Source organism: Carettochelys insculpta, chromosome 24, assembly GCF_033958435.1.
Source record: "Carettochelys insculpta isolate YL-2023 chromosome 24, ASM3395843v1, whole genome shotgun sequence".
Lineage (NCBI taxonomy): Eukaryota > Metazoa > Chordata > Testudines > Carettochelyidae > Carettochelys > Carettochelys insculpta.
In genome coordinates, this window is record NC_134160.1 from 5,401,641 (window position 1) to 5,428,543 (window position 26,903).

The 26,903-nt window shown below is 56.9% G+C and overlaps 1 protein-coding gene across 1 annotated transcript; it reads right to left on the reverse strand.

The window, feature by feature from the left end:
- Positions 1-14,956: 14,956 nt before the first annotated feature.
- On the reverse strand, positions 14,957-24,610 carry PEF1 (penta-EF-hand domain containing 1). The gene is made up of 5 exons (XM_074976258.1): positions 24,560-24,610; positions 19,551-19,851; positions 18,186-18,341; positions 17,368-17,511; positions 14,957-16,310 (listed from the first exon to the last, which is right to left on the reverse strand). Exons 1-5 carry the CDS (start codon positions 24,581-24,583, stop codon positions 16,081-16,083), a joined length of 855 nt encoding a protein of 284 aa, XP_074832359.1. The 5' UTR covers positions 24,584-24,610; the 3' UTR covers positions 14,957-16,080.
- Between the last annotated feature and the right edge of the window lie 2,293 nt (positions 24,611-26,903).

Genomic DNA, 26,903 nt, shown 5'->3' on the forward strand with positions numbered 1-26,903 from the left:
TGGCTGCGTTTGCAGGGCCATGGCCGTGTTGTGCGCACACCTGCCCGGGGATTGGGTCGTGCGATGCACGAGAGACTGGAAGTGACACTGGTGCAGGGTGTGGCTGGGGCTGGCTCTGCCAGTGCCGGGGGTGCAGCGTGATGCCGCAGGTTGGCCCCTCTGCGACCAAACGCAAGGCAGGAGCTCAAGTAATGTCACCCCCCCCCCCCCGCCCCCCCACACCCGCTCCACCTCCATCCGCACCCCACGCATGCTCCCTCCTGGCACGAGGGCCAAGCCCGCCAGCAAGCCAGGGGCCCTGCTGGCTCTCACCTGCCCCTCGCGAGGCCAGCCCCCAGAACGAATGTGTGTGTGAGATAAAAGGGCCTGTCATTGTCTGGTTTCCTGTTTTGCCAGCACACGCTGACCCCTGGAACACCCTGGTCAGGCACACACGCCAGGAACGTGCAGCCAGACAAGCGCGTGGGCTGGGCGGGGATGTCCCTGCTGGTGCCAGTGGTTGTGCTGTACCCATGCATGGCCGTGTTACGCTAGCTGTGCCAACACACCCATCAGGCCCACGCAGCGCCCACCGGTGACCCATACGCTGCTCAGCACCCACTGACGCCAGCCTGGCTGCCCGGTGGACCCCCCCACCCGCTGAGCTGAGTGCTTGGAGAGACGCCAATGCCATCCAGCTGATGAGCAGAGCAGCCACAGGTGGCAACCTGTGTGTCTCTGGGAGGTGCACCCTCGGTGCACAGAACAAAATTTATTCCACACACAGATGAAAAAAATAAGAGGGCTCCGTGCCCTTGCCGTGGATACATGCCTTGCAGGTGGGTGCATGCCCCATCGGTCTGCACCATGTCCCATGCACACCAGCCCCGGGGTCGGGGCGGGGTGGGGGCGGGGGGCGGCAGCCGGTGGAGCACCCAGTTGTTCAACGCCAGCCTTGTTACTAACTGCTGCTGCACACACCCCGGCCCCCTGGTTCAGGTTTTGAGTGTAATAGCGCTGCCGAGACTTCAGCAACCCTCAGCCTAAAGGCGGGGTGGGGGCTGCGCTTGCAGAGCTGTGAGGTGGGGGGCGGTCAGATGCCTCGGCTGGGCATGGTCACGCTGGGCTGGGGCTGTACACAGCAGGGCAAGGCCGTATGTGTCGCTATGCATTGCTGCTGTGTGTGTGGGGGGGGGGGGGGGGGGGGCGCTTTGCGTGGGCACCTGCATACAGCAGTGTAGCGGTGGCTGTGCTGGAGACAAGGCTCTGTGCTCCAGCCAACACCCCTGGGGGTGGGCGTGGGCGGGGGTGGGGGCGGGGCGGGGGGGGGGGCGCTAGGTCCATACACTGCTGTGCTCCAGGCCGCGTATGCCCAGGTAGGGGCAGTGGGGGTGTTCCACGGCATTGTGTGGCTGCAGTGTCCCCGGGGCCCCGGGGGAGGCCGGGGGGGGGGGGGGTGTGCACTGCCAGGACCCTCATTGTGCGTCCAGGCAGCCAGCAGCTTAGTAAAATCTCAGTGACAAAGACAGCCTGGCAGAGTGTGTGTGTCAGTCATCGTGTCGTGTCCCGCCCCCCCCCCCCCCCCGCCCCCCGATGTGCAATGGCAGGGGAGGCCTGCAGGTGGGGGGGGGGCATTAAGGGGCCAGGCCGGCCCCAACCCTATGGCCCAGCCAGTGGTTTACCTCCCTTGTCCCACCAGCCCCCACCAGCGCCCTGTAGCAGAATGGCTGCACAAGGAGAGTGCCCCCTGGTGGCTGCACGCTTGCTCACCAGCCCCCCCCCCGGCCCCCCCACCGCAGCAGCAGTGCAAGGCATGTACAGCAAGCGTGGGCGGCAACGTGATGGCTAATTTTTAACAGGCTGTGGGTGGAATAAATTTTGTTCTGCGCACCCAGGCATGGCAGAGGTGCACCATGTGTCACCACACTCCCCAGCCGGCTGCGGTGTGACTCACCAGGGTGACACTTGAATCACTTCTGAGCCACTGCATCTGACCCCCCACCCCCCAGGCCCTCCAAACAGCTGGGCTGTGGGGTGAGAGGCAATGCCCACCACCACCCCAGCCCATCCTCGGCTGTGCTGCACTGCAGGTACCAGCCCCCCGCCCCCAATCAGTCTCCATGGCCCAAAGGGTGGATGGAGCCCTCTGCGCCGTGATGGCCTGAAACAGGAGCCAACACACACAGACACACACATACATGCGCACGCGCGCGGAGGCCCTGCAGTGTGCCTGCATGGGCGGGGGCGGGGGGGCAGTCTCTGTGGCACCCCCTTAGCGGGCTTGGAGGCAGTGGTGCGTGGGCACAGGGCATATGCCCAGGGCTGCCCCGACCCCATTGCTGGGAGAGGCATTTTGGCCAGCAAGGTGACTGGGCGGCAGCAGTCGCCAGGTAAGTGCAGCCAAGTCGGGTTAGACAGCGCCCGTGGCAGGAGCCACCTTACCTGTGCGGTGCCAGGACCTGAGACTAGCCCGGCTGTTACACCACAGCGCAGTCGTGTGGAGCTGCCAATACTAAAAATCACAGCGCTAACCCCTCAGCGGCCATGGGGCCCAGGCTAACGAGGCCTGTGCAGGGCCCCCTACGTGCTAGGTCCTGCCCTGGCGGGTGCCCTGGGACCAGAGGCACTGGCACAAGGGCATTCACTAATGTGGCACAGGGCCAGTCTGGGGGATGGCGTCAGGATGGCCAGAAAGAAGCAGATAGGAGGGTGGGGAGGTGCCCCAGGGCAGAGGTGAAGGCGGTGGGGGTGGGACACCATAGCGTGGCTGGCCTGTTGCCGGAAAAGGTGCCCCTGTGCCGCCTGAGGGGGCTGCTGTGGCCGCGCCCTGTGAGGGTGCTGGGTTAAAGCACCCCCCCCCCCCCCCCCCCCCCCCCCGGCCCACGGTGAGGGCCCAGCCTTTGGGTTGCACTCAGCCTAGGCCGCCTAAAGAAAAGCTGGACTCACCCCCAGTGCTGGCCTGTGTGTGCCTGGCCTGGCAGCAGTGCCGCCAAGGGCTCTCGGCCAGCACCGTGCGGGTCTGGTGAGGGGCCCAGTCCTGCAGGGCAGCCTGCGGGTGGGGCATTGGCAGCCTTTTGGGGTGGAGGTGGGGGTCCAGGCAGGGAGGAGGGCCAGTGGTGAGGGGGCTCGCTGGGCTGCTGGTGCCCTGGTGTTCAGCCTCCGCTGCCCCGCAGCTCTGTGGGCAAAGCCCTGGGCCCAGCACCTGGTTCCTTGGGGCAGCGGGGGTGGAGCAGGACAAGGCAAGTGGGTGGGTGGGGGGACAGACTTGGGCTGGGGGTACAATAAAGGTTGCCCAGCCTCTGCCACCAGCCAGAGCTGGCCACCCCCCCGGCCCAAGTGGCGGACAAGCCAGGCTGGTGCTACCCCACCAGGGGGTGCTACAGGCATGGAAATGGCCTAGTGCCTGACGCCACCTTCAGCCAGCAGCTCATGGGCTCTGGCACCAGCCCTGGTGTAGGAGCAGCCCCTGGTGCGGGGCCTGTGGCCAGGCGGGCGCCCCCCCTCCCCCAGCACTTAGGCGTGGGGCTGGGATGGGTTTGCAGCAGGGCCACAGCGCTTCATCCCTGCCAGCCGTGCGCCCAGCCTGGGCGAGGGCTGAGCTGGGCCATGGGGCTGGGCAGCGCAGGGAACCGGGGCTGGGGCGGGGGGGGCAGGTGTCTGACGTGCCACTACTGCCACAACAGCAGGTGGCCCCCCTCTGTGCGCACATGCACACACGCGCACACACGCGCACACACACACACACACACACGCTGCAGGAGGGGCCCAGTGGCGTGTTGCTGGTGGTTTGGGTTTGATGCCCGCCCCTCCCCGGGCCGTTTGCAATTCCCAGCCTAAGCAAACCCAATTATTTCAGCCCCCTCCCCCCCGCCCCCCCCAGCCGTGGGGCGGGTTTTAGACAAATAATTGGTTTTAACCATGTGTGTTGCTCTTCCCTGGACTTTTTACACTTTGGCCACATCTGGCCGGACCGCCCCCCCCGGGCCCGCCCGCGCAGCACAGGGGCGTGACGTCTCCCGCCTCCCTTGCACCACACCTGGTAGTACATCCCAGACTGGCAGGCACGTTGCCTCACTGAGTTTTGCAGCAGTGTTACACTGTTGACCCGTGTTGCGCCGGTGCCCTGCAGAGCCTTTTCCATGGGCCTCCAGCCTAGGCAGCCAGGACCCGTTTTGCGTGTGCCCAGCTGAGTGATCCATCCTCTGCCTTTGAATTCGCCCCTCGTTACTTCAGCCCCTTTGTCCAGCTCAGTGAATTTTAACCCTGTCCCCCGAAGCCTTTGCGACCCCTCCCAGCCTGGGATCAGCCGCAGACTTTGCAAGCATACACGCCCTGCCCTTAGCGCCATCGTGGGTGATGCTATTGAACAGACCTGGTCCCAGGACTGACGCACGCGTTACACCCATCCGGCACAACTATGCTCGCGCCTCACAGGGCCTGGCTTCGTGAGTGCTCCAGGCATCTAAAAGGGTGTCCTAAGGAGGAGGGAGAAAAATGTGTTCTTCTTGGCCTCTGAGGATAGAACAAGAGGCAACGGGCTTAAACTGCAGCAAGGGAGGTTTAGGTTGGACGTTAGGAAAAAGTTTCTAACTGTCAGGGTGGGCAAACAGTGGACTAAATTGCCTGGGGAGGGTGTGGAATCTGCATCGCTGGAGATATTTGAGAACAGGTTAGATAAATGTCTATCAGGGATGGTTCAGCCAGTACTTGGTCCTGCCATTGGGGCGAGGGGCTGGACTCGCTGGCCTTTCAAGGTCCCTTCCAGTCCTATGTTTCTATGCGTCCTGATGTCGGGTTTATGGGCATTTAGCCGTCAGTGTGTTCATCTCTAGGGTGTCACAGGACTGCTTGGTTTGTCTCAAGCCCCGATTCCTTTCCCTCACGCCATCTCCCCCTTCCAGCTTCTCAGCCCGCTCCTCCCTATTTGTCAACAACCAAATCTAAGACAGCCCCTGCCCAGCAGCTTTTGCCACCTTCTAATAAATAAAACTGCCTCCTGTGCGGGAGCAGAAAAGCGCCAGCGAGGCTGGTGGGTTAGGACTGTAGCAGCCTCACCGCCTCTGGGGCTCGGGCACAGAGCAGGAGCCGTAGCGCGGTTGAGACCTTGCCCTCTGTGCTGGAGCGAATTGCTGTCATGCTGAGGCCAGCAGGCCCAGACAGCTTTGCAGAGGGGACAGTGGGTTGGCTAAACCCCAGCCTTGGGGAGGGGGTTTGCTCAGGGTGACCTACATGCAGCTGGCAGAAGCCCTTAAAGGCAATAAAATGGAAGCATAAGAAAATTACTTCTGAAGAGGTTTCTGCCAGCTGGACAGTTTTGATTGATTGCCGCAGGCTTTGCCTCCAGACGCTCACTTTGCTCCAGGCTCCCTGGTCAGCTGCAGGGAGGGAGGCGATTAATTGCCTGGCATTAAAGTCAGATGCAAATAACGGACTCAGCAGAGGGTTCCAGATTATGGAGAGTTTCAGTTCTCCAGCCCGGCGGTTTATGCTCATCCCTCTGCGAGGCAGCTCTTATGGAAGGGCAGAAGCCACCTCTCATGGTCAGACCCAGGAAGACGGATGGGAGCTCTGTCGTTCCCTGGAACGGCCGACAAGATTCTCTGGCCTGTGCTGGGCAGATCGAATGGCACATTCGTAACGGCCCCATCTGACCTAACAGGGAGCAGCCATGAGCTACAGCAAAATAGGTCAGGCGATTATAGAAATGGAGCAATACCATTGGCAGCAGCTGGAGAGCTGGCCTAGGGGTTTGGCTCATGAATGGCCGGGCTGATAGTGGCTGGTCGCTGGCCATGCAGCTGCAGGTGGAGATGACCAGGGGAAATATTCTGCACCCCACACCATTGAGGGGTACACGAGCCTATGACAAGTGGGCTGTGCCATGGCGGTCAGCGGTATACCCAGGGGCTCATGGCCCTGCCAGACAGGGTCTGGTTTGGGGTGTACCCACTGAACAGTCGCACAAATGGGACACTGACCCCTATAGACAGGCCCACTGATGTGGGGAGAGGGAAGCAAAGAGGGCAGCTGCCCTGGGGCCCAGCAATTCAAAGGAGCCAGGGGGTCCTGCTACTGTAGCCAGGGTGGCAGCCAGAGCCCTGCCTGCTACACTGCAGAGCCCGGGGCAGCGTGCTTGGAAAAGCGTGGTCCAGAAGTGCGCATGAGGGCCAGTGGCCCAGCCCCGCCCCTTCTACCTGAGGCCCCACCCATTCTGAGAGTGAAGAGCCCCCCCCATACACTCACCTTGCCCAAGGGCCAGGTGAGGCTGTCAGCTGACCTGCATGCTGGCCGTTATCCTGCCTGTGACAGGCCCAAGGCTCCGAACTTCCCCCCACACACTGGACTGGCCATTGATTGTCCACTGCAGCCGAGAGGCAGAATCTTTCCTGCCCCAGCGAGTGACAACTGGAGCCCTGCTGGGCAGCTCTCCTGCCTATCCAGCCCTGAACCATCACCTGAAAAACTCTACTCAGCTCTGAACCTCAGCCAGCGCCTAACCTGAGAGCAGCCTGCTGGGGCCATCTCAGAGGGGTGCAGCCCCCACGGGGGCTTGAGCTCCGGCATTCAGTGGCTGTTGGGCCAGAGCTCCGGCTGGCATGCACTGCCCAAGAGGTGTTTGCTAGCAGTTGGAACAGACGTGGAAACCAACGAAGGTGCTGAGCCTGCCCTGCTCACAGAAACGTGGGCCTGTGTTCCCAGGACCAAGGGCTGATTTCGGGGTACTTCAGCTCCAGCCTCCCCAGCTCCAGGCATTCCCAATGGCAGGCCCTTTATGGGCTCTTAGGTTTCACGGATAGAGACCATTTAATAAGGGGTCATTAGCACACCTTGGCTGACTTCCTGAATCCCACAGGCTGTTGAACTTCACCCCAACATCCCCAGGCTGAACCCAGTGACATCAGCTACACAACGGCAATTTGGGGGCTAACGCGCCGCCTGCCACACAGGGTTTGCTCTAATTTTTTCCATCCTTGGGCAGAATAAATTTTGTTATGTGCACCACAGTTGTACATATGTGCACCACCCATAAAAACACAGACTGCTGGCTGCAGGCACTCTGCTCATCAGCTGGGCAGCAACTGAATTGCTCCTGGGCGGCTGCCCATGCGCTCAGCTTACAGGCAACACTGGTGCTGTGTACAACTAGGTTAGATCCTTGGGGAGTAAGTGAACATCGTCCAGGTGCCTTCAGTGAAGTTTTGGGCCAGATATCCAGTGAGTATAGAGCACCCCTTAGCCATCCAAGAGCCGAACTTCTCCCTCTGAATTTATGCCTGGTGGTCTAGCAAGGACTCACGGTTGGCTCCACACCCTGGCTCTGGACGAGAAGGGTTGGACCTGACATACAAACCCCTGGACAGGTTAAGAGATGATCAGAGAGCTCTGGCATATGCAGCTTACACAAAAATGGGAGAAGTACCAGAAGGTTACTTGGGTAAAAGCACAGCTGCTTTGGGAAAATATGCAGTGAAGTAAAAGTCAGAATTGCCTTCTGGACAGCTACTTGAGTAAAAGGGGGTAAGTATCATCTCTGGATTGTAGTCAAGTGTCCAGAAGTAAAAAGTGGCCAGCCTATGGAAATCTGTGGGTACTTCTGGATACTCGCGCACAAGTAAGACATGATACTTTTCTACTTTACTCAAGTAGTTTAACAGAAACATGCTCCGACTTTTACTTAAGTACCCCATTCCCAAGGAAGCTGTACTTTTACTCAAGGAACTTTTTGGGGTACTTTTTCCACCTCTGAGTTTCCACCCCAGTGAGCTGAGAGAGGACAGGAAGGTTTGTTTCTTCACTACTATTGAAAGTGTCGTCCTCTTCCCCAGTCATTGGGACTACGCATCTTCTCCATGCGGCTCCCGTCTGCAGAGTGTGAACCGGTGGCAGAATGAAAAGGGCACCTGACTGGGCTCAGGAAATTGGCCTGAGACACTTTCATTGCACCCGTATTTAGCGGGGGGGTGCCCCAGTCGCCAGTCTCTCGCCTGGCTGATGACGATAGCACAGGCTGGAGAGTCAGAAATCCCAGCCCCACAGAGGGACGTAGCAGTCTCTGCAAGATGAGGAGGAATTGCTCGGAAAGGCTCACCCAGCGCTGGCTTTTTTAGGTATCAGCCTTATCCATCAATGACAAGTGTTAGCTCAGCCCCAGCCAGGCACCGAGTGACCGGAAACCGTTCTGGCTGCTGATGGACTTTGCTTAGCACCATCACTGGCACTGAAGGGGAAACTCGGCTGTACTGGGCCCCATCCCAACAGGTGCAGGGAACCCTGCAAGTTGCAGCCTTAGCTGCTGGAATCAAGGGTGCTCAGCACTTTGAATCAAAGTCTTAATAATCACAAGGGGTTAAGACACCCCTGTATACCCCTCCTCAGCCTCTCTGGCAACACAGCCCTTTAATTTGCCTGGCTTTGGATCAGGCACCAGGTGCCAAAAGCTGAACATGCACTTGTCTGGACTGAAGCCTAAGCCGAAACGTTAGTAATTCAGATGTGTATCGTCCAATAGTGGCCGGGTGATTTACCCTGGTGAGTGGCTAACTATTTCATTTCCAGGACCAGCTGTTTTCCTAACCAAGCCCGGTTATTTTTGAAAGATTTAATCAATTAGAGTGACAATTAGGCCAGGTTTAAACGAAAATCATCTCTAGCCTAAATACGTCCACCCTGCAGCGCGTCCTACAGATGTCAACTGAATAGTTAATGCTCTGCTATAGCAAAGCACGAGCCCCTCCATCGGTATGCAGCTCAGCCAGCTGTGGCACCGGAATTTGGGCATGAAATTAATTGCAACAGATTGCATCAAAGTCATCCACCTGCTGTTCGCATCCTACCTGAAACAGGAGATAAGTCAAGCCATTCCCTTCCTTCTGATGTGGCTTTTGGCAGTGTGCCCTGCTGGGGAGAGGCCCGCTCCTCACAGCAGCCTGGTTTAACATGACACGACCACTAACCCGAAACAAAAATCTCTACTTGTTTGAGCAGCCTGGAGTCCTGCAGTTCTATCGACAGGGCGATCAACCCCGTAGAGCATGGACTTGGCTCAGCTGGATCAGAAAGGGGAGCCCTGGGTGAAGTCATCATGGAGTTCTTTCGGCAGCTGGGAGGAAAGACATTTACTCTACAGCAGTGGTTTCCCCCCTTGAGTACATGAGGGTATTCCAGGGGGTTCGTGAAAAAAACCAAAGACAAAAAAATGATCATAGAAAATAAGTTTTAAACCAATTGCAAAGTTAAAGTCAATGATTATTTTTAAATTAAGTATCTGCTAATAATGTTAATTGCAGTCTGAAGAATCCGTTGCCATTTCCTTTTTCATGTAACGACATGTACAGAGCAGCTAGAATTGGCTTTGAAAGGGGTCGACAAACTGTTTGGGAGGTAATTGGGGGTCCTCACTAGTGAGAAGGTTGTGATGCTATTCAGGAAAAAGGCATCTCGGTAACAGTAGGCCAATTTCAGGCAGGGTGTAAACAGGGGAATTCATTTGCTTCTTTCAGCTATTCTGGACCTGATTGGGTCTTAGGAGCACTGGGCTCATTTCTGGCTAACCTACTGGGTGAGTTTGGGCTGACTCAGTTTTCCCATCTGTAAAATGGGAATAATGACACTGACCCTGCTTTGTAAAGTGCTTTGAGATCACTGGATGAAAAACAGTACACAAGCACAAGCAGTTAGCAGTACTATGCTGAATCTGACCCTTTATGGCTGTTGTCAAGAATTTAATCTACTCCTACTCCAGGTGGAAGTCTGAGGTCAGGTTTCCACAAGAAACTTTAACCAGTGTAGGAATGTCATTTTGCCGGAGGGTGTGAGATTTTTTTTCTTAAACAACTTTTTTCTCTACTACTAGAAGCCCTAGAACAGATGCAATGCAGTTTATTTTCAGTGGGGAAACTGGTATAAGCCTGAATGGCAAAAACACTCGATTCAGTGTCGTCTGCTTTTTCGTTCGAGGGAGCGGGGGATTTTGAAATCACCCGGTTTTCACGCGAAAATGCCACTTTACCAAAACCAAAATGAACATTTTTTTTGGAAAAAAGCATCGGGCGCTGCCCCCAACATTTGCAGTGTGGCTGGAGTCGTGCTCCATGGTGAATGGAACAGTAATGAGGGTACTTAGCCAAAGCTGAAAGTTCATCTCATATAACCTGCATGGCTTCCCCACAGCTCCTGCTTTGGGGAGGCAAATTCCAGGAACAGCCCCATGCCACTTTCTCCTGCTGCTTCCAGGGCCATCCCTCTTCTTCAGGCACAGCAAGAACGGCCCCCATCAAAATCCCATAACCCTGCAAAGGCCACCCATCCCAAGACCTCAGAGCATTTGCTACCACCGAGGCTCAGCATGTCGTTTTAAGAGGTGGATCTTGCTCCGGACTTACACCTCTCTGCTGCGCACCCTGGAACACTGGCCGCCTGGAGAAGACCTTTCCCCTCTGAGGATGGAGTCAGCGGAGTTTCTGGGATGTGGCTGGGTTGTTCTGCACACAACAGAAGTGGACGGGCGTTCAGGTTTCCAAGGCTAAAAAGCCCTGACCCACACTCACTCCTTCAGGCGGGAGCTGGGGGCGTTTGCTTGGCATTCAGCTGCTGTGAGGAGGTAGCACTTCACAGCCTGCTCCAGACCCACCAGCTGGTGCTGAGGAGTTTCATCAAGAGTCTAAGCTTCCTGCTGGCAGGCAAGTAAAAGAAGGGGCATTTGTGTTAAAGGCCAGAGGGGAAGGTTAAAGGTTAGAGGGGAAGGGGTGGAATCTAAATGCAGACCATCTTCACCTTCTTCCAGTACTGGATCCGCCATCAGAGGCTGTTAGTCCTTAGGGCAGAAGGAACATAATGGTGACTTGCAGCCACTCCCCCAAACTCCTCTCCACTGCTAAGCACCGATAAGGCACGTGCAGACATCTTGGGGTGCTGATGCCTCAGATGGGATAAACCCAGCTGGCCGACAGCCCCCCTAGACCCCATATTAGATGCACCGGTCCAGCCAGCCACCAGCCATGTACAACCCAGCTCTCTGAACAGAAGGGAGGGAAGTCAGAGCCAGGCCCAAGCCTTGTGAGCATGAGACAAATGGCAGCTTCTGACCAGGACCACACCTGGTGGGGGCCTCTGGCCACCCAGAGTCGGCTGCTCTGCATCCTGTCTCCTGGCAGGTGTGACTACGTCAGGGCCACTGTTTACAAGCACTGCCCCCGGACAACAAGCCCAGCAACGAACCTGACTCTCTCGGATAGATGATGTCCTCTTTCCACCAACGGGACAGTGAGAAGAGCTGCCAGCTCTGTGAACAGGGCTCAAAGATCCAGGGGCAATTTTCCTGCTCCCCGCCTCCACCTGAGTTAACTTTCCCACCACCCCACAGACTAGCTGTCCCCAGGAAGCAGGAGATGCCCTCCACTCCCCTGCAGGTGCCGGTCAGCTCCTTCGCATCCCACCTGTGTCTGGTCAAACACAAGCAGGTTTCAATGCCCATCTCTTAACCCGTCCTTCAGCTTTTCTGACCAGAGCTCCCCCCGGCCCAGCATGAGCTCATCTGGGCTGCTGCTGGCCCCATTTATTTCAAGGCAGACTTCGCAAGCCCAAAAACGCAGCTCTTCCCTCTGGCTGCTCTAATACTGGGCTCCTGGGACTCACCCATGCAGGGCTCCCTCTAATTTTTTCCATCCATGGGCAGGATATTTTTTTGATGTGCACCAAAGCATGTGCAGCTGTGCACCACCAGTAGAGAGACAGGCTGCCAGCAGTGGGCGCTCTGCTAATCAGCTGGGCAGCACCTGAGTCTCTCCTGGGCATCTGCTCAAGTGCTCGGCTTACAGGGGACGCTCACCCCATCTGTAGACATCAGGTCACTGCTAACCAGCTGCCCGCCAGAGGCTCCTGAATGGGTCTGGCTTGTGGAGCTGGTCACACACAGACTGCAGCCGCTAGAGGCTGCCATTGTCCCACGCTTGGGCTGGCTCTGTGGTCCCAGCAGTGCAGGGTGGGCAGCATGCACGAATTCGAAGCATTCTCCTATAACCACAGTGTGGTGCTGTACTAGGTGACTGCTTGTAAGCACTGGGGGCTCAGTCCAGATCCACTAAGGCAGGCGGGGCCCTCTGCCACTCCACTGCAGGGCAGCTGTCATCCGGCCAGCAAAATACCTCTCCTGCCCACCGGCTGCCACCAAAGCAGACGCACGGCTGGCAGGAGGAGGCACGAATGGATACCGCTGCCTGCAGCGGTCTACAGTGCAGGGCGCGTGCTTCAGAGCAACAGCATCGTAGGCGAGCAAACACGAGCCTCACAGTGCTAATCCCAGCACCGTCGCCGGCTCCCTGCGCCACCTCAGACACCTCCCGTTGCTTGCCCGTGCCTCAGTTTACCTGCCTATCCCCCCAGGGATCACACCCACTTCGTAGGATTGTTAGGACTTGTTTCTTCATTGAAGATGAAAGGCACTCTATGGACAGCAACTGTTTTTATCCTCTCCTGGGCGGTCCTTCCCCCAGCGCAGGAAATAAAGCAGATGCCGTCGTTTCTGGTGTCTTCAGTTCATTGGCCCATTAAGTTGACGTTTGGCTCAGCTCCTGTCTAGCACAGCAAACGTTTATAGCACCATATAAAAGCCATCAGAGCTCGAGAACCTAAGAAAAAGCTTCCTTCGCAGACAGACAACCCCTTGCGAGCTCCCAAGGGCCATTAACCACGCTGGTGAATTGCATTTGAAACCGAGGCTGGGAGAGCATTTTCAGTAGCAGCTCAAGAGTAGCACTACAGGCGGGAGGCCAGTCCTTCAAAGGGGAAAAGCAGGGGCAGCAAAGGTATAAAGAGTCTTACATAATCTAATGGAAATGTCTTCCAGACAGATTTGTTTCCCCGCCGTAACCATCTGGGGCACTCCAAAGGAAAAAGGATTGCGCCACCGAAGTATTTTTATGTTCTAGGGCTAAGAGGCGAGAGCGCCAGAGCCAGTAAACATCCGGAGGAGAACAAACAGCCACAAGCCCCACCAGTCTGAACCTTGCCACCACAATGCTGTCTTGGGCCTGGCCACACTTGAAAGTTAACACCGATTAGGGGGTGTAAAGCACAGTTATGCCTTGTGACTAGCTCCGTGCGTGGGCATTTTTATACCGCTCTGAGCACGGTCGCACGTGGCGTTAGTCAGGAACAATTCCACATATACACAAACTGGTACTCTAGGTGGTCTACACCAGGGCCACCGACAGAGGTGGGGCAAAGGGGGCAGATGCCCCGGGGCCTGATGTTTCAAAAAGGCCTGGAGCGCTGGGCCCCTTTGAAATGCTGCAGCAACGCTGCCCTACTGCTCTGCAGGGCGCTGAAGAAATGGAGGGGGCCCAGCAATGTGAACAGCTGTCTGCCTGGGCCACACCCCTTCCATGGGCACGGAACTGGGACTGCCTCTCCCACCTTGTCCCAGGGTGGCTGTCGGCCGCACTGGCCTACACACACGTTAACGCACTAACTGTACTGATATAGTTAAAGCAATACAGCCCTGCTGGCAGGGTTGCAGTTATAGCAAAAGTCAGTCATACCAGTTCAAGCTATGCCCGCATGAGAACCTTCTTAGTGCCGGGGAAGGGACGTAAGTTATGCTAATGGAAAGGTGCTGTGCACCAGTGTGAGTGCATCCACCCCACAGGTTGTCCTGTAAGTAAGTCACCCCGGCACCCTCAAGAGATGTAGTTAGACCAGTCCACAAAGTTGCACTGAGCAGGCTCTGCCGCTGGAAAACGCAGACGCGATCCCACAACTTCTCTGGGAGGTGAAGGCCCTCAGACGCCCCTGCTGCTGCTTAGCACCTCCAGCCTCTTTGGGGGTCGCACCGGGCCCCAGGATCCACCAGAGCCTCAGACGATAAATAGCAGTGAAAATCTCTGCTCCGTTTGCACAGTGCCTGGCTGGGACGCGGCGGTGAGTGTGTGAGGATTTTACTCCTCTGATTAGGTTATGTTTTCCCTGCTGTCCTGTAACAGGAGGTGTGCCTCAGTTTCCCTCAGGGCATAATGGTGACGGGAGTGTGTGAGATGACTTCTCACACATAGGCAATGGCCCTCCCTGCCCTTTGTAACCTGAGCAACCAGGTGACACCTTTCTTCCCCAGGAAACAGGACAGAGGAAGGATGAGGGGCCTGGCTGGTGTGAATTGGAGCTGGGCTGTGGAGTGGGGCAGTCTGGGCTGGCTGGAGAGGGAGGAAGGGGCCCAGGGCCCAGCTCAGGGACCCCCTCTGGGCCCCTCTCCCCAGGACGGATGGTACTGACGGCTTCTGGTTCCTGTGCTGACAAGTCTGTTCTACGCTGTGTCCCTGTCGCCTCGTAACCTCCTGTTCTCCCTGCGCAGTGAGAGTCACGTCTGCCGGCAGATGGGGGGCAGGACCTGGTGACCCCCCACCCTAGCACAACAGGGTCCTGGACCCAGGGCCACCCCTAGGGGGTGCAAGGTCTAGGGCAACCCACTCCCAGTGCAGGACTTGAGGCAGCTCCAGTCACTGCACGCCCCACCCCCTTACATGTAGCCCCCTGCCCCAAGCAACGTGAGCTGGGGGATTACCAGGTGACTTGGTGCAGGACAACAGCATGAGTCACCCTCCTGCACTCACCACACGGGTGAGCTGGAGCAACCTGCAGCCGGCTCCACTGCCCTCTCCCAGTGTCCCCCTGGGGCTGGGTCACAGCTTCCCCCTCCTGCGGTGCAGTCAAGCGCAGTGGGCTGGGAGAGGGCGGAGCAGGCTGCCACCTAGCTCCGGCTTCTGCTGCTCCCATGTGCGCGCGGGGGGGGGGAGAAAAGTCCCACCTGCTGTTGTCCTGTGCCAGGACCTCCAGGTAATACCCTAGGCCCTGCCCATAGGTCTGTTGTGGTGGCTGCTCTGGGACGCCCCCCTGCAGAATGCAGGGCCTGGGGCAATGGCCCTGAACCCTCCTAAGAAAGGACAGCTCTGCTCAGACGCTACTGCAACAAACCATAACACTGCGGGTAATGCACATGGTGTTTTATTGGGGTGCTCTTTCTAGGTGTGAGCCATTCACTGAAGCTTAAAGCTCTTCATGATTTTGGCCCCTACTAAAGAAAACAAAACAACTCCCTCAAACACACATTGGCAAGAGAAAGGGAGCGAATAAGCCTTTTGGGCTCCCACGTCAAGTGGCCCAATTCCACGCTGTGCAGGAAAGGCGCGCCAGAGAGCACTCGAGCGCCAAGGTACAAGTCACAGAAGAACAGGGTCCCCCAGTGAGAGAAAGGGAGCTCGACCGAGGGTTCTGTGAAATGCTTAATCTTTGGCAAGGGAGTCGGGTTGGAAATGCCGGCAGGAGGGTGCAGGAATCTCAACAGCCGTGAATGCAAATGCTGCAGCCCCTGCTGGCCCGTCTTTGCTGCTTTGGCAAGGCCGGCTCCTACAAGGTAAGAGGTCACTGGGGGAAACAAGGGAGCGAGCCCCACAAGGCTGGCTGAAGGGAAGCAAATGTTTCCAGATGCCCGAAAATGAGCCCAGCATCCTCCCAGGGCGGCGGGAGATCCCGGTGCAGGGACCGAACGTGAGACAGGAACAGCCCTAGCCCTTTGGCTGGTGAGGGCAGAAAACTGTTTTGGTGCCTCCCAAGTGACAGAGGACAAAACGGTGACCAATCAGAGCTGAACAGCACAGCACGGTCGCCCCCACGAAAGGGGCTACCTCGGATAAGCGCCCGTGAAGTCCTGATCCTGGCAGGGAGGGGAGGGGAGGGGAGGGGAGGATGTTTGTTCTCCTGCAAGACAGAGTTACTATATCATTTACAGCCCTGGCCTTCCTTTCATGCCGGGTGCTCCCTGGACACCCAATGGACGTTTTTGGCAGGGATGCCCAAATTGCTTTGTGGACTACAGACTGAAATCGAAGTGGCTCACAGCTGGGCTTCTGCCACAGGTATTCACAGCCTGATTCTTCTTGTCTACATCGCCCTCTTGTTTGCAGGCACGTTGGTTACCCAGCCGAGAGAGGAAATGGAGTGGGCCTCTGCTTCCTATCCAGGCGAGAGGGGCTGACTGATTGCTCCCAAGGACTCGTTTCTGGCTCTGCCACCTTCCCTCGCCACACTCGGGCAAAGAAACGTCCTCAGGCATCACAACATGCGAGTGGTGACCATGGTGAGGAAGTCTTCGTAGCTGAGCCGCACGTTCCCTACCCGGCTGGTGTCCTTCTCCTGGAAAGCGTCGGTCATGCTCCGGAGCTGGGTGCAGAGCTGAATGAAACTGTCCAGCTGGATGGTGGAGCTGGAAGCTCTCTGGGAGTACCGGGAGAGCAGCAGCTGGGTGAACTGGGGGCTCAGGTTGTACCCCATCTGGGACAGAGCTGGGAAAGAGGAAACAAAGAAAACGTAAGCCCCTTGGACGAAAGGCCCCTTCTCCCGGGACGCTTAGTCCATCTTCCGCTCAGGACAACCAGGATGGTGCTGCAAATGGTGCGTTATAAGTGCTAGGAATATAAATGGAGGTGCAAGTTCCAGGCGCTCCCTGCCCCTTACAGACCCACAACCCTCAGCAGCTCATCCGATAAAATGGGTCTTTTGCAACGTGCTACATGGGCAGAGCTGAGGGCTTGTCTCCACTACATGGTGGATCGACACTGCAGTGATCAACCCCGGGGCAGTCAATTTACCACCTTGGCTTACACTTGATAAATCGACCTCTGGGCACTCGCCCATCGACTCAGTACTCTCACAGGACAAGAGGAGTAAGCGGAGCCAACTGGAGAGCAGCCCATGGAAGACGCTGAGGCACACAGCCTCTGCGGCCAGGACTTCCAAGCGGGCGCCTCTCCATGTGTCACCTGTAGCATAGCGATCTGTCTGGGGAAGCGTTAGCTGCAGAAGGCTGCTTTAACTGCAGCGCTTTCCTGGAGCCCACTTAATGCTAACCAAGCATCAAGAATTCACAGTGCAGTGGCTCAATGGGGTTATCGTGTAGCTGTTACACTGTAGGACAGGATAGGTGCAATTGTTTAAAGCAGACAGCCACCAAGCCAGCAACAACCTGCTGGTCATCTGCCGCTGCTTTGAACTGGCCCAGCCGAAGCAGCTGTCATATTGGTTTGGACCGATGGTCCTGCTAATCTTTTCCACCCATGTGCAGGATAACTTTTTTACGTGCACCAAGGCATGTGCGAATGGGCACCACCAGTAGAAACACAACACTGAACTGTGGGTGCTTTGCTCATCAGCTGGGCAGCATCTGAATTTCTCCTGAGCGGCCGCACAAGCGCACAGCTTACAGGGAACGCTTGTTTGGAGCCAACCACTGACCAGACACCACAGGGTTTCAGGGAGCAGCTTGCAGGATCAGGAGCCACAGCTGGAACTGTGCTGTACAGCCTGAGAGCACGGTCACCCCCTGGCTCTCCCCTGTCTCACCTTGCTGCAGCTCAGAGAAGCTGATGGAACCCGACCGGTCTCTATCGTACTGCTGGAAGAGGTGCCGCCACTGCTGGATGAAACGCCACAAGGCTGAGAACCCCAAGAGGTCTATGCGCCCCGACTTCGTTTTATCAAACATGTCTGCCAAGGAAGAAACAGCGAGAGCTGGGCCATGAGGGGTGATGCAAAAACAGGGCCAGACACTTCTGCCATGCCTCCCCCATCAGCCAAAGAGCCATACAAAGGGGGCACAGCCTGGGACAGCTGTCGTGCCGTGACAGTCAAGCCGGCCTTAGAAAGACAAGCCAGACCCCTGGGACAAAGGCGGGGATGACCCTCAGCTGTCATGCAGCACTGAAGTGGCGCCAGTGCTCAACAATCTGCGAGGGAACGGCTCTGCCGATGCCTGCTGGGGAAGTTCCAGCTTAAGCTGTTGCACTCGGCACTCCAATTCCAGCATCTCACCCCTCTCCTCTGCTCTTCCAGTCACTACCAACCGTGGCAGGAGGCTTTGCCCAGCCCCTCCTCGCTGTCATCCCTAACTCGAAACCCTCCGCCAGCCCCACCGTTCGTGTCCCTTTTCGGAAGGAAATGCTTTGCCAAAGTGCGGAGGCACACGTGGCTGCTGTACGCTTGCCCTGGGATTCACCCTATTCGGCCCGAATTCAGCAAGGGAGATCACACGCACAAAGAGCTGGATTTTTCCCAGCGTTACCAAACCGCCCCCGCAGCGCTGAGCGCATTAGGCAACGTCTGTGCTGATACAGATTGCAGCTTGTGAACAGTGGAAAGGGAAGAAAAACATCTGGGCTCACTTATCATCATAAGGCAGGTCTCATCATTAAAGGCAGACCAGTTGGAGTTGACCAGGGCCTGCTTGAGCTCTTTGATGGAGATGTAGCCGCTACGATCGGTATCCACTGTCTGGAACCAAGAAAAGGCCTCTGGGTCCACGCCGGGTGGTATGTTACCTGGCAGGAGAAACAGGCACACAATCCATTACAGAAATGACAGTTTGCTAGTCCCTAAGCCAATGAGCAGCAACTGGTGTGCCACGGCACACTGGTGTGCCACAGAGTGGTGTGTAGTGTGCCTCTGAGCCACGCACTGGGGTGCTGTCCACCGCTCTACACCTGCCCCACTGCTTGGTGGGAGAAGCGCACTGGGGCAGTGGCAGCTCTGGTGAGTCACCAGCATCAAGCCAGAGCAGCGGGGAGGGGTGTGCCTCGCTCTGGGGCAGGGGTGGGAAATTGGGTTAGAGCAGGGGGCTGGGGAGGGCACTGAGTTAGAACGCGTGGGAGCACTGGGGGTGGGTTACATATTAGGCGTGCGTGAAATTATAACAAGCACTGACATGTGCCACAAAGCGATGAAGGTGCTGAGCGCTGCCCTCAGCAAAGCTGCCCACGTCAGGGTCCGGGCTAGACCCTCTGCACCACTAACCACTGGGACTCAGTGCAGGAAACCTGCACAAAGCCAGACAGCCGGTGCCAAGGGACTGGTTACACCTGACCGGGCACCGGGAGAGGCGGAGTCAGCTTTTCCAGGCAACATGCATTTTTGTGGCCATGTGAGCCAGCCTGTGAAAACGGGTCCGAACTGTCTGGAACTCGGCACACAAGGAAAATTGAGAAATAAAAATCGGGCTCTTCAGCGGGGCTGTAAGTGGAGCGCAGACACACCGAAGCTGCACTGTTTCGGCAGGATAAACATTACCAGTTCCGGGGACACAGATGCGCCACCACAAAGTTTTATTTCCACCATTTCAGGCTGCAGCTTCCTCAGCATTTCCGCTCCACGATGGAGCCTTAAATAACAAATAGGGCCATGTTTGGGAACAGCCATTTAACTGAAACGAACGGTTCAGTTAAAGGCCACAGCTCCGTTCTGCTGGGCAAGGCGTGTTGTTCAAACGGCCCCCCAGCCACGCTAACTGCCATTCAAAGGTCCAGGGGACACGTCTAGGTCTTGTCATCCGAGAGGCTTTTTACAAACAAAGAACAAGCCCTGGGAGCGAAGTCGTCACCCTCATCTTACAGGTGGGGAAACTGAGGCACTGAGCAGCGAAGGGCGACGCTGTGGGCCACGCTGGGGGCAGCCAGTTAGCCGGTGTTGTGAGAAGCCCAGAAGCCAGTCTGAGCAAAGGAACGAGCCACTCAGCCACCCACTGTTCTACTTACCCGCAGGAGCACCTGGTCCACAAGGTCCTGGCTGAGGGGCACCATAGGGATTGGTAGACGGCTGCCCATAAGGCCCTCCTGGGGCTGGGCCCCCTGGATAAGGTCCACCAGGAGCTCCAGAGGGCGCTCCCCCTGGGGTGGGATACCCATAGGCCCCTCCGCCAGCTGGTGGTCCATAGGGGCCTCCAGGTGCTGCGCCACCAAAGGAGCCACCAGGAGGCAGCCCACTGCCATACTGGCCTCCGGAATGGAAACTGCCCTGTGGGGCGCCAGGGGCTGGCCCTGCTGAGCCAGGGTAACCCTGCGGGAAGAAAAGGGGGAAAATAAAGGCCAGGCTCACAGCCCAGAGAGAGCAGCACACGCTAGAAACGGCAAACAGCTGCGACAAGGGATCAACGCCCCAGCCCAGCCGCTCACACCACCAGCAACCCTCCAGACAACTCAACAGCCTGTCCTTCAGACATGCCCGGCACGTCAGCAATTCCAGATCACGAGTATCTGTAACTAAAACCTGATGGATTCCCCTTACCCAGCTCAGCCCGAGAGGGAAGTTTTTGAAATAAACCCTGTTCGGCAGGGGACGGAGGGAGAGCGAGCTCCATAAACACCAGGCAATAAGCCAAGCTGGCGGAAGGGACTCTGGAAACTCAGGATAAAGTAAAGTCAGATTACCTGAGGCCTCCACTCCCACTGGGCATTTGGAGAGCGTAAAGCATAGACCAGCCAGCACAGAAGCTCTGGCTGCCCACTCAGAAACACCAGAATGACTATTCTGCACAGGCACAATACTCTCCGGAAAAAAGTCATAGCTGCTGTCCTATTCCAAACAGGCCACCGCAGTCCCGGGAAACCGGTGCCAGGAGCTTGGCCATCCTGGGTTCCCTGCACAAGCCAGCCGCAGGCTGGTATCATCAGCTCTTCTTCAACCAAGGGGAACAAACCTAAGTGGCCCCGGACTGGGGATATCAAGGGACAAGACGAGATTTTCGCTGTGCCTCGAATCCACGTGCCACCTGCAGGCTCCCACTGGGCCATTTCACCAGCGCACCATGCCTAAGCACTGGCCACTTCCCATCAACCTTCCCCACCTCGGGATGGTCCAAAGGGAAATCCATCAGCGACACCACTGGAAAGCACTCAAGCCTTGCTTAGTCTAAGCTCTCTGCACTCTCACACCAAACAAACACAGCTTGGATCTCTTTAGTCTGGCACCAAACCAGAGAATTTGCCCAGTCATTGGAGGCCACTATTGTCCAGCAGCATTGCCAACACTTCTCTGATTTGCTGGGCTCTTAGAAGACATTTAAGGGTAAATAACAGCACAGAATACCAAGAACCAGGCCTGGTAGCCGGAAACAAACTTTATGGGACCACGGGAAACTTGGACACGCCCATGATAACCAGACACCCAGCTAAACCACAGATGTTGCCAGACTAGAGGTTCAAACATACTCCATGCTACACCAATGGGCACCGCTTTAAAACCACTGTGCAGAGAGTCATACTAGCACACGGCTGTTTGCCAGGGGGTAAGCGCTCTGCACAGGATGAGAGCGTTTCCATTTGGATTTTCAGAAGCTCCCAGGAGAGCGAGCTGCCTCGTTGTGTATGAAGTTCCCAGTGCCCTTCCGTGCCCTCGAAAATCCCAGTTTTCAAGTTTGTGGCCTGATGGGCGTGGAGAACAAAACAACAGGGATGTTAATGGTTTATTGGTTACAGTCAGCTGGCAGGGGTGGAGCAGCCCATGCCCATCACGCCAGGAAGCTGCTCAAGCCCCATGGGGCCGCTCCAACCTGGCCAGAGCAGTTGCCATCTCCAGCACAGGGGACGGGACGAGGTTAGATAGGCCACAGACAGGCTGCTCAAGCTGGGCTGGTGCACCCCTACCCAGAGCATATTGAGGACTGGGGCTGCTCTGCCTGGCAGGAACGTCCCTGCCTGCTGCATACCAGGGGACGCTCTGGAGCGCCATGAAGCTCCAGCTGAGTGCCTGGTGTCCTGGAGGCAGGGACGCTCCAGCCAGGCAGAGCAGCCCTAGTCACCAGGCTGAAGCAGCCTCCCCAGCCACCCCTCTTTAATCAGTTCATCAATTAAACTGGATTTTACATCCCTAGCTGGTACAGCAAAGCTAACACACCCTGTTCTCCCACCAGCGTGCAGGAGCTGTAGCAGTCTCCTCTCGTGAGGAGAAGTGAATTTAGTCTCCAGAGTCTATTTGTTCCTTGGCTTCTCTGCCACAAGGGGAGCCAATCAGTGCTGTTTACGTGATGCAGACACGTGCCCAACGAGCACTGGGCAGAAACCACAACAGAAGCGTTTGCACCTATAACCCTGTTGCAGCAGGACTGGCAAAACTTCTGCCTTCCTAGTTACGTTAACAGCAAGGACCCTGCACCTTTGTGAAAACAGCCACAAGCAAGCTCCCTTCTTTGCAGCAGCCAGTCTTCACCAAAAAGAACACCTGCTTCTTAGCCAGGTTTGTCCACACACTCAAACCCTTGACCAGGGACTGGGAGTGTTTTGAATGTGGACTAATTTATCCAGCCAGGGGCACAGGATGGAGCCCAGATTCTGCTTTAACTCAGGCTGTAACTCTCAACACCCACCCTCCTCAACTCCTTCTACAATTCCTTCCCACTACTCCCTCAGGTCCATATTTCCCCCCGCTACTCCCTCCTGCAGCAGAAATCACCTCTGAGTATTTAAATGCATCTGTGGACATTCAAACTTCACACCCTGCTGCACTGCTCCATAGCACTGGACGAGGGGAGCTATCCTGGGGAGCCTCATCTCAGTGCACCATTCCCCAGCCACAAGCTGCCACCAGAACACCATGCTAAACTGCCGCATGTACAACAGCAGCTCTGCCCCCTGAGGTCTGAGCACGTCACCCGAGTTAGGGCTGTGCCAGTGTGGACACAGCTGGGTAGGTGTGACTCCGGGGGGAGGCTCACAGTCAGGGGTAGTCTCCAGTGAGAGAGACGCAAGTCAAGCCAGGCTCATGTTTCAGGAGGCCATGCGGTGGAGTATCAGAGGGGTTAGTCTATAAGATGCCACAGGACTTCTCATTGTTTCTGTGAATACAGACTAACAGATATTGTGCAGCATAAGCTTTTGTGGGCAAACTCTTTGCCCTTGAAAGCTTATGCTCCACAATATCTGTTAGTCTATAAGGTGCCACAGGACTTCTCAATGATACTGTAGAGCGAGTCTCATAAAAGGGAATCTGCACAACCTAGATTCAACATGAGGCCAAGGTCAGGGATTCCTGCTTCATGGTCTGAAACCACTGCAGTACATTAATCACTGCTACTTACGTGACAATGGCATCTAGAGGGCTCTACTGAACTTGGAGCCCTGTCATGCTACAAATCAGCCAACTCAAAATGGTGGACCTCAACAAACCTACAATCTAAACAGACGAGGCAAATGAAGGGAAACTGAGGCGTGAACTGGGAAGTGACTTGCCCCAGGCTCAAGCAGAGCAATGGCAGCGCCAAGAAAAGCACAAGGTCGCCTGGCTCCCAGTTTGGAGCATTATTCCCTGGCCCACACTCCCTCCCCAGCCTGGGGCAGCTAAGACAGCAGAAAGATACAAGCCCAAAGCAGCCCAGACAGCAAGGGAAGACGGAAAGACTTAACAAAGCCCCTCAACCCCTCACATTACCAGCAACTCCCCTCAAGGCCCTTCAGAGCCAAACTTCACCCCCACCCCACTCACATCCTTGCGAATTCACGGTAAACTGCTGACAGCAGAAAAGGCAATGCACAATTGACCATACAGGAAAACTTTGCCCACTTTAACACCGCACAGTTGTGTGTCTTCCGGAAACCGTGACAGGAGCCTGATTTCACAGAGCTGGTGGTCCTGTGCCTTCTGAAAGTCAGGTCTCTTTAGTCTGTTTCAACCTCCACCCCCGCCCCCCAACAAACAAAAAACAAAAAAAACAACGAGGCAGCCAAACTCATAAGCAGTTTCCAAAAACTCTGGCCCTAAACAATACTCTGTTCCCTTCTGCTGCCCCACCAGGTACCAGCTGGGGAATGTTGTACCACTAAAATGCACCTGCTCTTGTCATGGACAACTAGCGTGTGTAAAGCCCTTGGGATCGTTTAGGGGCAAAAGCCACTGAGACTTTCAGTGGGAGGCAGGGCTGCCACCTCCTGCATCACTTATGCTGAGAGGGATGGTTAATGGGGGGAACCAATCAGCCTGCGGGCCTGTGAAACAACACTGTAGTGCTGCCTTGTGAGCAGTGATTTTCCAAAGCCAGCTGGGGGCAGAACCGGGTAAGTGAGCGGGGGAGGGAAGAGGCAGAGGAGCTGATATCCGAATCATCATCATCCCCCTCACCTCGCTGCCTCTGGGGATGGCACCAGCCTGGAGCTGCCCTGCTGCCTGGGTGCCACTACACCCTGAGACTGCACCTGAGTGACACCCCACCTGTGGGGACCCCATTGTACCCCACACTGCCACCGCACCCTGAGACAGCACCTGAGTGACACCCCACCTTTGGGGACCCCATTGTACCCCACACTGCCACCGCACCCTGAGACTGCACCTGAGTGACACCCCACCTGTGGGGACCCCATTGTACCCCACACTGCCACCGCACCCTGAGATTGCACCTGAGTGACACCCCACCTTTGGGGACCCCATTGTACCCCACACTGCCACCGCACCCTGAGACTGCACCTGAGTGACACCCCACCTGTGGGGACCCCATTGTACCCCACACTGCCACCCCCCAGCACCAGCCCCGCTTCCCCACAGCCCCCCACACCCCAATACAGCCCCACAGGGCCCGTCCCTCCCATTCTGCCCTTCATCACCCCACTCTGGCGCTGCCCCAGTGCCCCAACTCCCTCCCGCTCTGCCCCCCAGCCCCATCCATGGGCCCGGCTCCCCCCAGCCCCGCCCCCCAGCCACGGCACACCCACAGCCCCGCCCCCCAACCCCATCCATGGGCCCGGCCCCCCCCAGCTCCGCCCGCCCGGCCCGCGCTCACCTGCCCGTACGGGTAACCGGCCATGGCGCTGCGACCAGGCGCCGGCTTCCGCTTCGCCCGCAAGGAGCGCTGCTCCCGCCCCCCGGCTTCGCTGATTGGTTACCGGCCTCCGAGGAGCGCGTCGTCTGGTTGCTGCTCGACGTCGGTCAGGCCGCTCCGCCCCGAGGGAGGTCATGTGAGTCGCGGCGCGTGGGAGGGGCTCTTAAAGGGCCAGCCGAGAACGCGCCTTGCTGGTGGCCCCGCCCAACCCCGAACTTCCGCCCCCCCCCCCGCCGCCTCTTACCCAAGCCCCGCCCCCTCATTCCTAAGCCCCGCCCCGGCTCCCTGTTCCCCCTCCCCCAACCCACCCCTTCAGCCTCAAGCCACGCCCCTTAGACCTCAAAACACAAACACACACCCCACCCCTCTTCCTCATCCCGCTCTAGCCTCACCCCCCCACACTGCACCCCCCTTCCCTGTGCTGTTCCCCTGACCCCCCACCCCACTTCCCAGCCCCATGGCCTTGCTCCTCTCACTTCTTCCCTGCCCCCTAGTTTCCTGAACCAGGCCCTGACCCAGGCTCCCGTGGCCCATGCCCCTCTGTGCTCGCCCCACACCTGTCCTGCCTGCCCCAGGCCTGGCCCCCGTCACACAGGGATCCTCCCTCTTCTCCGAGCAAGGGGCTAGAGCTGGGTCGGAGGGTGCGGGGGCAAGGATAGCTCAAGATGGGAGGGCTCCTTCACTCATAGACTCCTGGGGCTGGAAGGGACCTCAGGAGGTCGTCTAGTCCAGCCCCCTGCTTCAAGCAGGATCAGCCCCCACTAAGTCATCCCAGCCAGGACCTTGGCAAGTCAGGACTTAAAAACCTGGAGGGATGGAGATTCCACCACCTCTCTAGGCAACGCATTCCAATGCTTCACCACCCGCCTGGTGAAGTAGTTTTTCCTAATATCTAACCTACACCTCTCCCTCTTCAACTTTTGACCATTACTCCTTGTTCTGCCATCTGACACCACTGAGAACAGTTTCTCACACTCCTCTTTAGAGCTCCCCTTCAGGAATCATAGAAGAGTAGGACTGGAAGGGACCTCGAGAGGCCATCGAGTCCAGCCCCCTGCCCTCATGGCAGGACCAAGCACTTTCTAGACCATCCCTGAAAGCCATCTATCTAACCTCTTCTTAAATATCTCCAGTGATGGAGATTCTATTAAATCACCCCTCAGTCTTCTCTGTAAGCTAGACAAGCCCAAATCCCTCAGCTTCTCCTCATAGGTCTTGTGCTCCATCCCCTTAAACACTGGCTGTGTTCCCTTCTCTCCTGCTCGCCTCACCCCTCCTGGCTCTGCAGCTCTGACCCCCTTGCTCCCATCCCAGCCTCTCGGCGTCATTCTGCAGCTGGGAAGGCCTGTGCTAAGTTATCCCAGTCACAAACTGGGAAGAAGGCTAAGGCCAGTGAGCTGCCGTCCTACAGGGAACAAAACCCTCTCCCGTGGCCCCAAGCGGAGGGACTGAGGAGTCATCCCCATTTCTAACATCTGTATGTTTGACCTTGAAGCTGCTTCACCAAGAGAGGACAGATGAGTGCGTGTTATCTTTGGTGCTGCTCTGGTTTCAGCAGGCTGCCAGCCCTCGGCAGATTATTGTTGGTGCTCACGCCTAACTCTGTGATAGAGTGATAACCCACCGGCTGGTAGTCGCTGCTCAGAGCTGGAGAGATGTGTAAGCTTCCATACGATGCACCTCCGTGGCCCAGCTGTGCCCGCTGCCCCACACCACACGGCACCACTGCTGCCAGGCTGGTTGCTACAAAGAGATAAACGACTATTAGAACTCGATCAAATGCATAAGTCTAAATCAGAGCTGCTGGACGCAGCCACAACTAAGAGAAACACAAAGAGACAGCTATTTCGCGACTGTGCCCTTCCCTGTTTGCAGTGGTGTGAGGCGCCAATTTACCCACCACTTGCTGAGAGCATTAGGGACACAGAGACAGCTCGCTGCCGGGGAAGAAATGAGCTACTGCCGTTTGGAGGGCAGCAGCTGAGGGAGACATGCTGCGTTCAATTTTAAATACCATGCCTTGGGAAATTACGCCTGTTACGGCTAACGAGAATAATGGGAATTCTGCTGGGCTCTGGGGCTGCTCATTTACTCGAGCACATCGATACTTAACAGCCTTATTTTTTTCACCTCACCTCATGGAGCAGTAAATGTGTAGACTGGGCTCTTTCGACTGAGGACAGCAATCAGGCTAACAGAGTTCCTAAGACCCACTCGTTGGGCTTGTTACCGATTTTTGTTATCCTGGGTTAGCAACGCGATGGATGCCGCTGGGCGGAAGGTTCAGCTGTTCTGCGGGACCGAT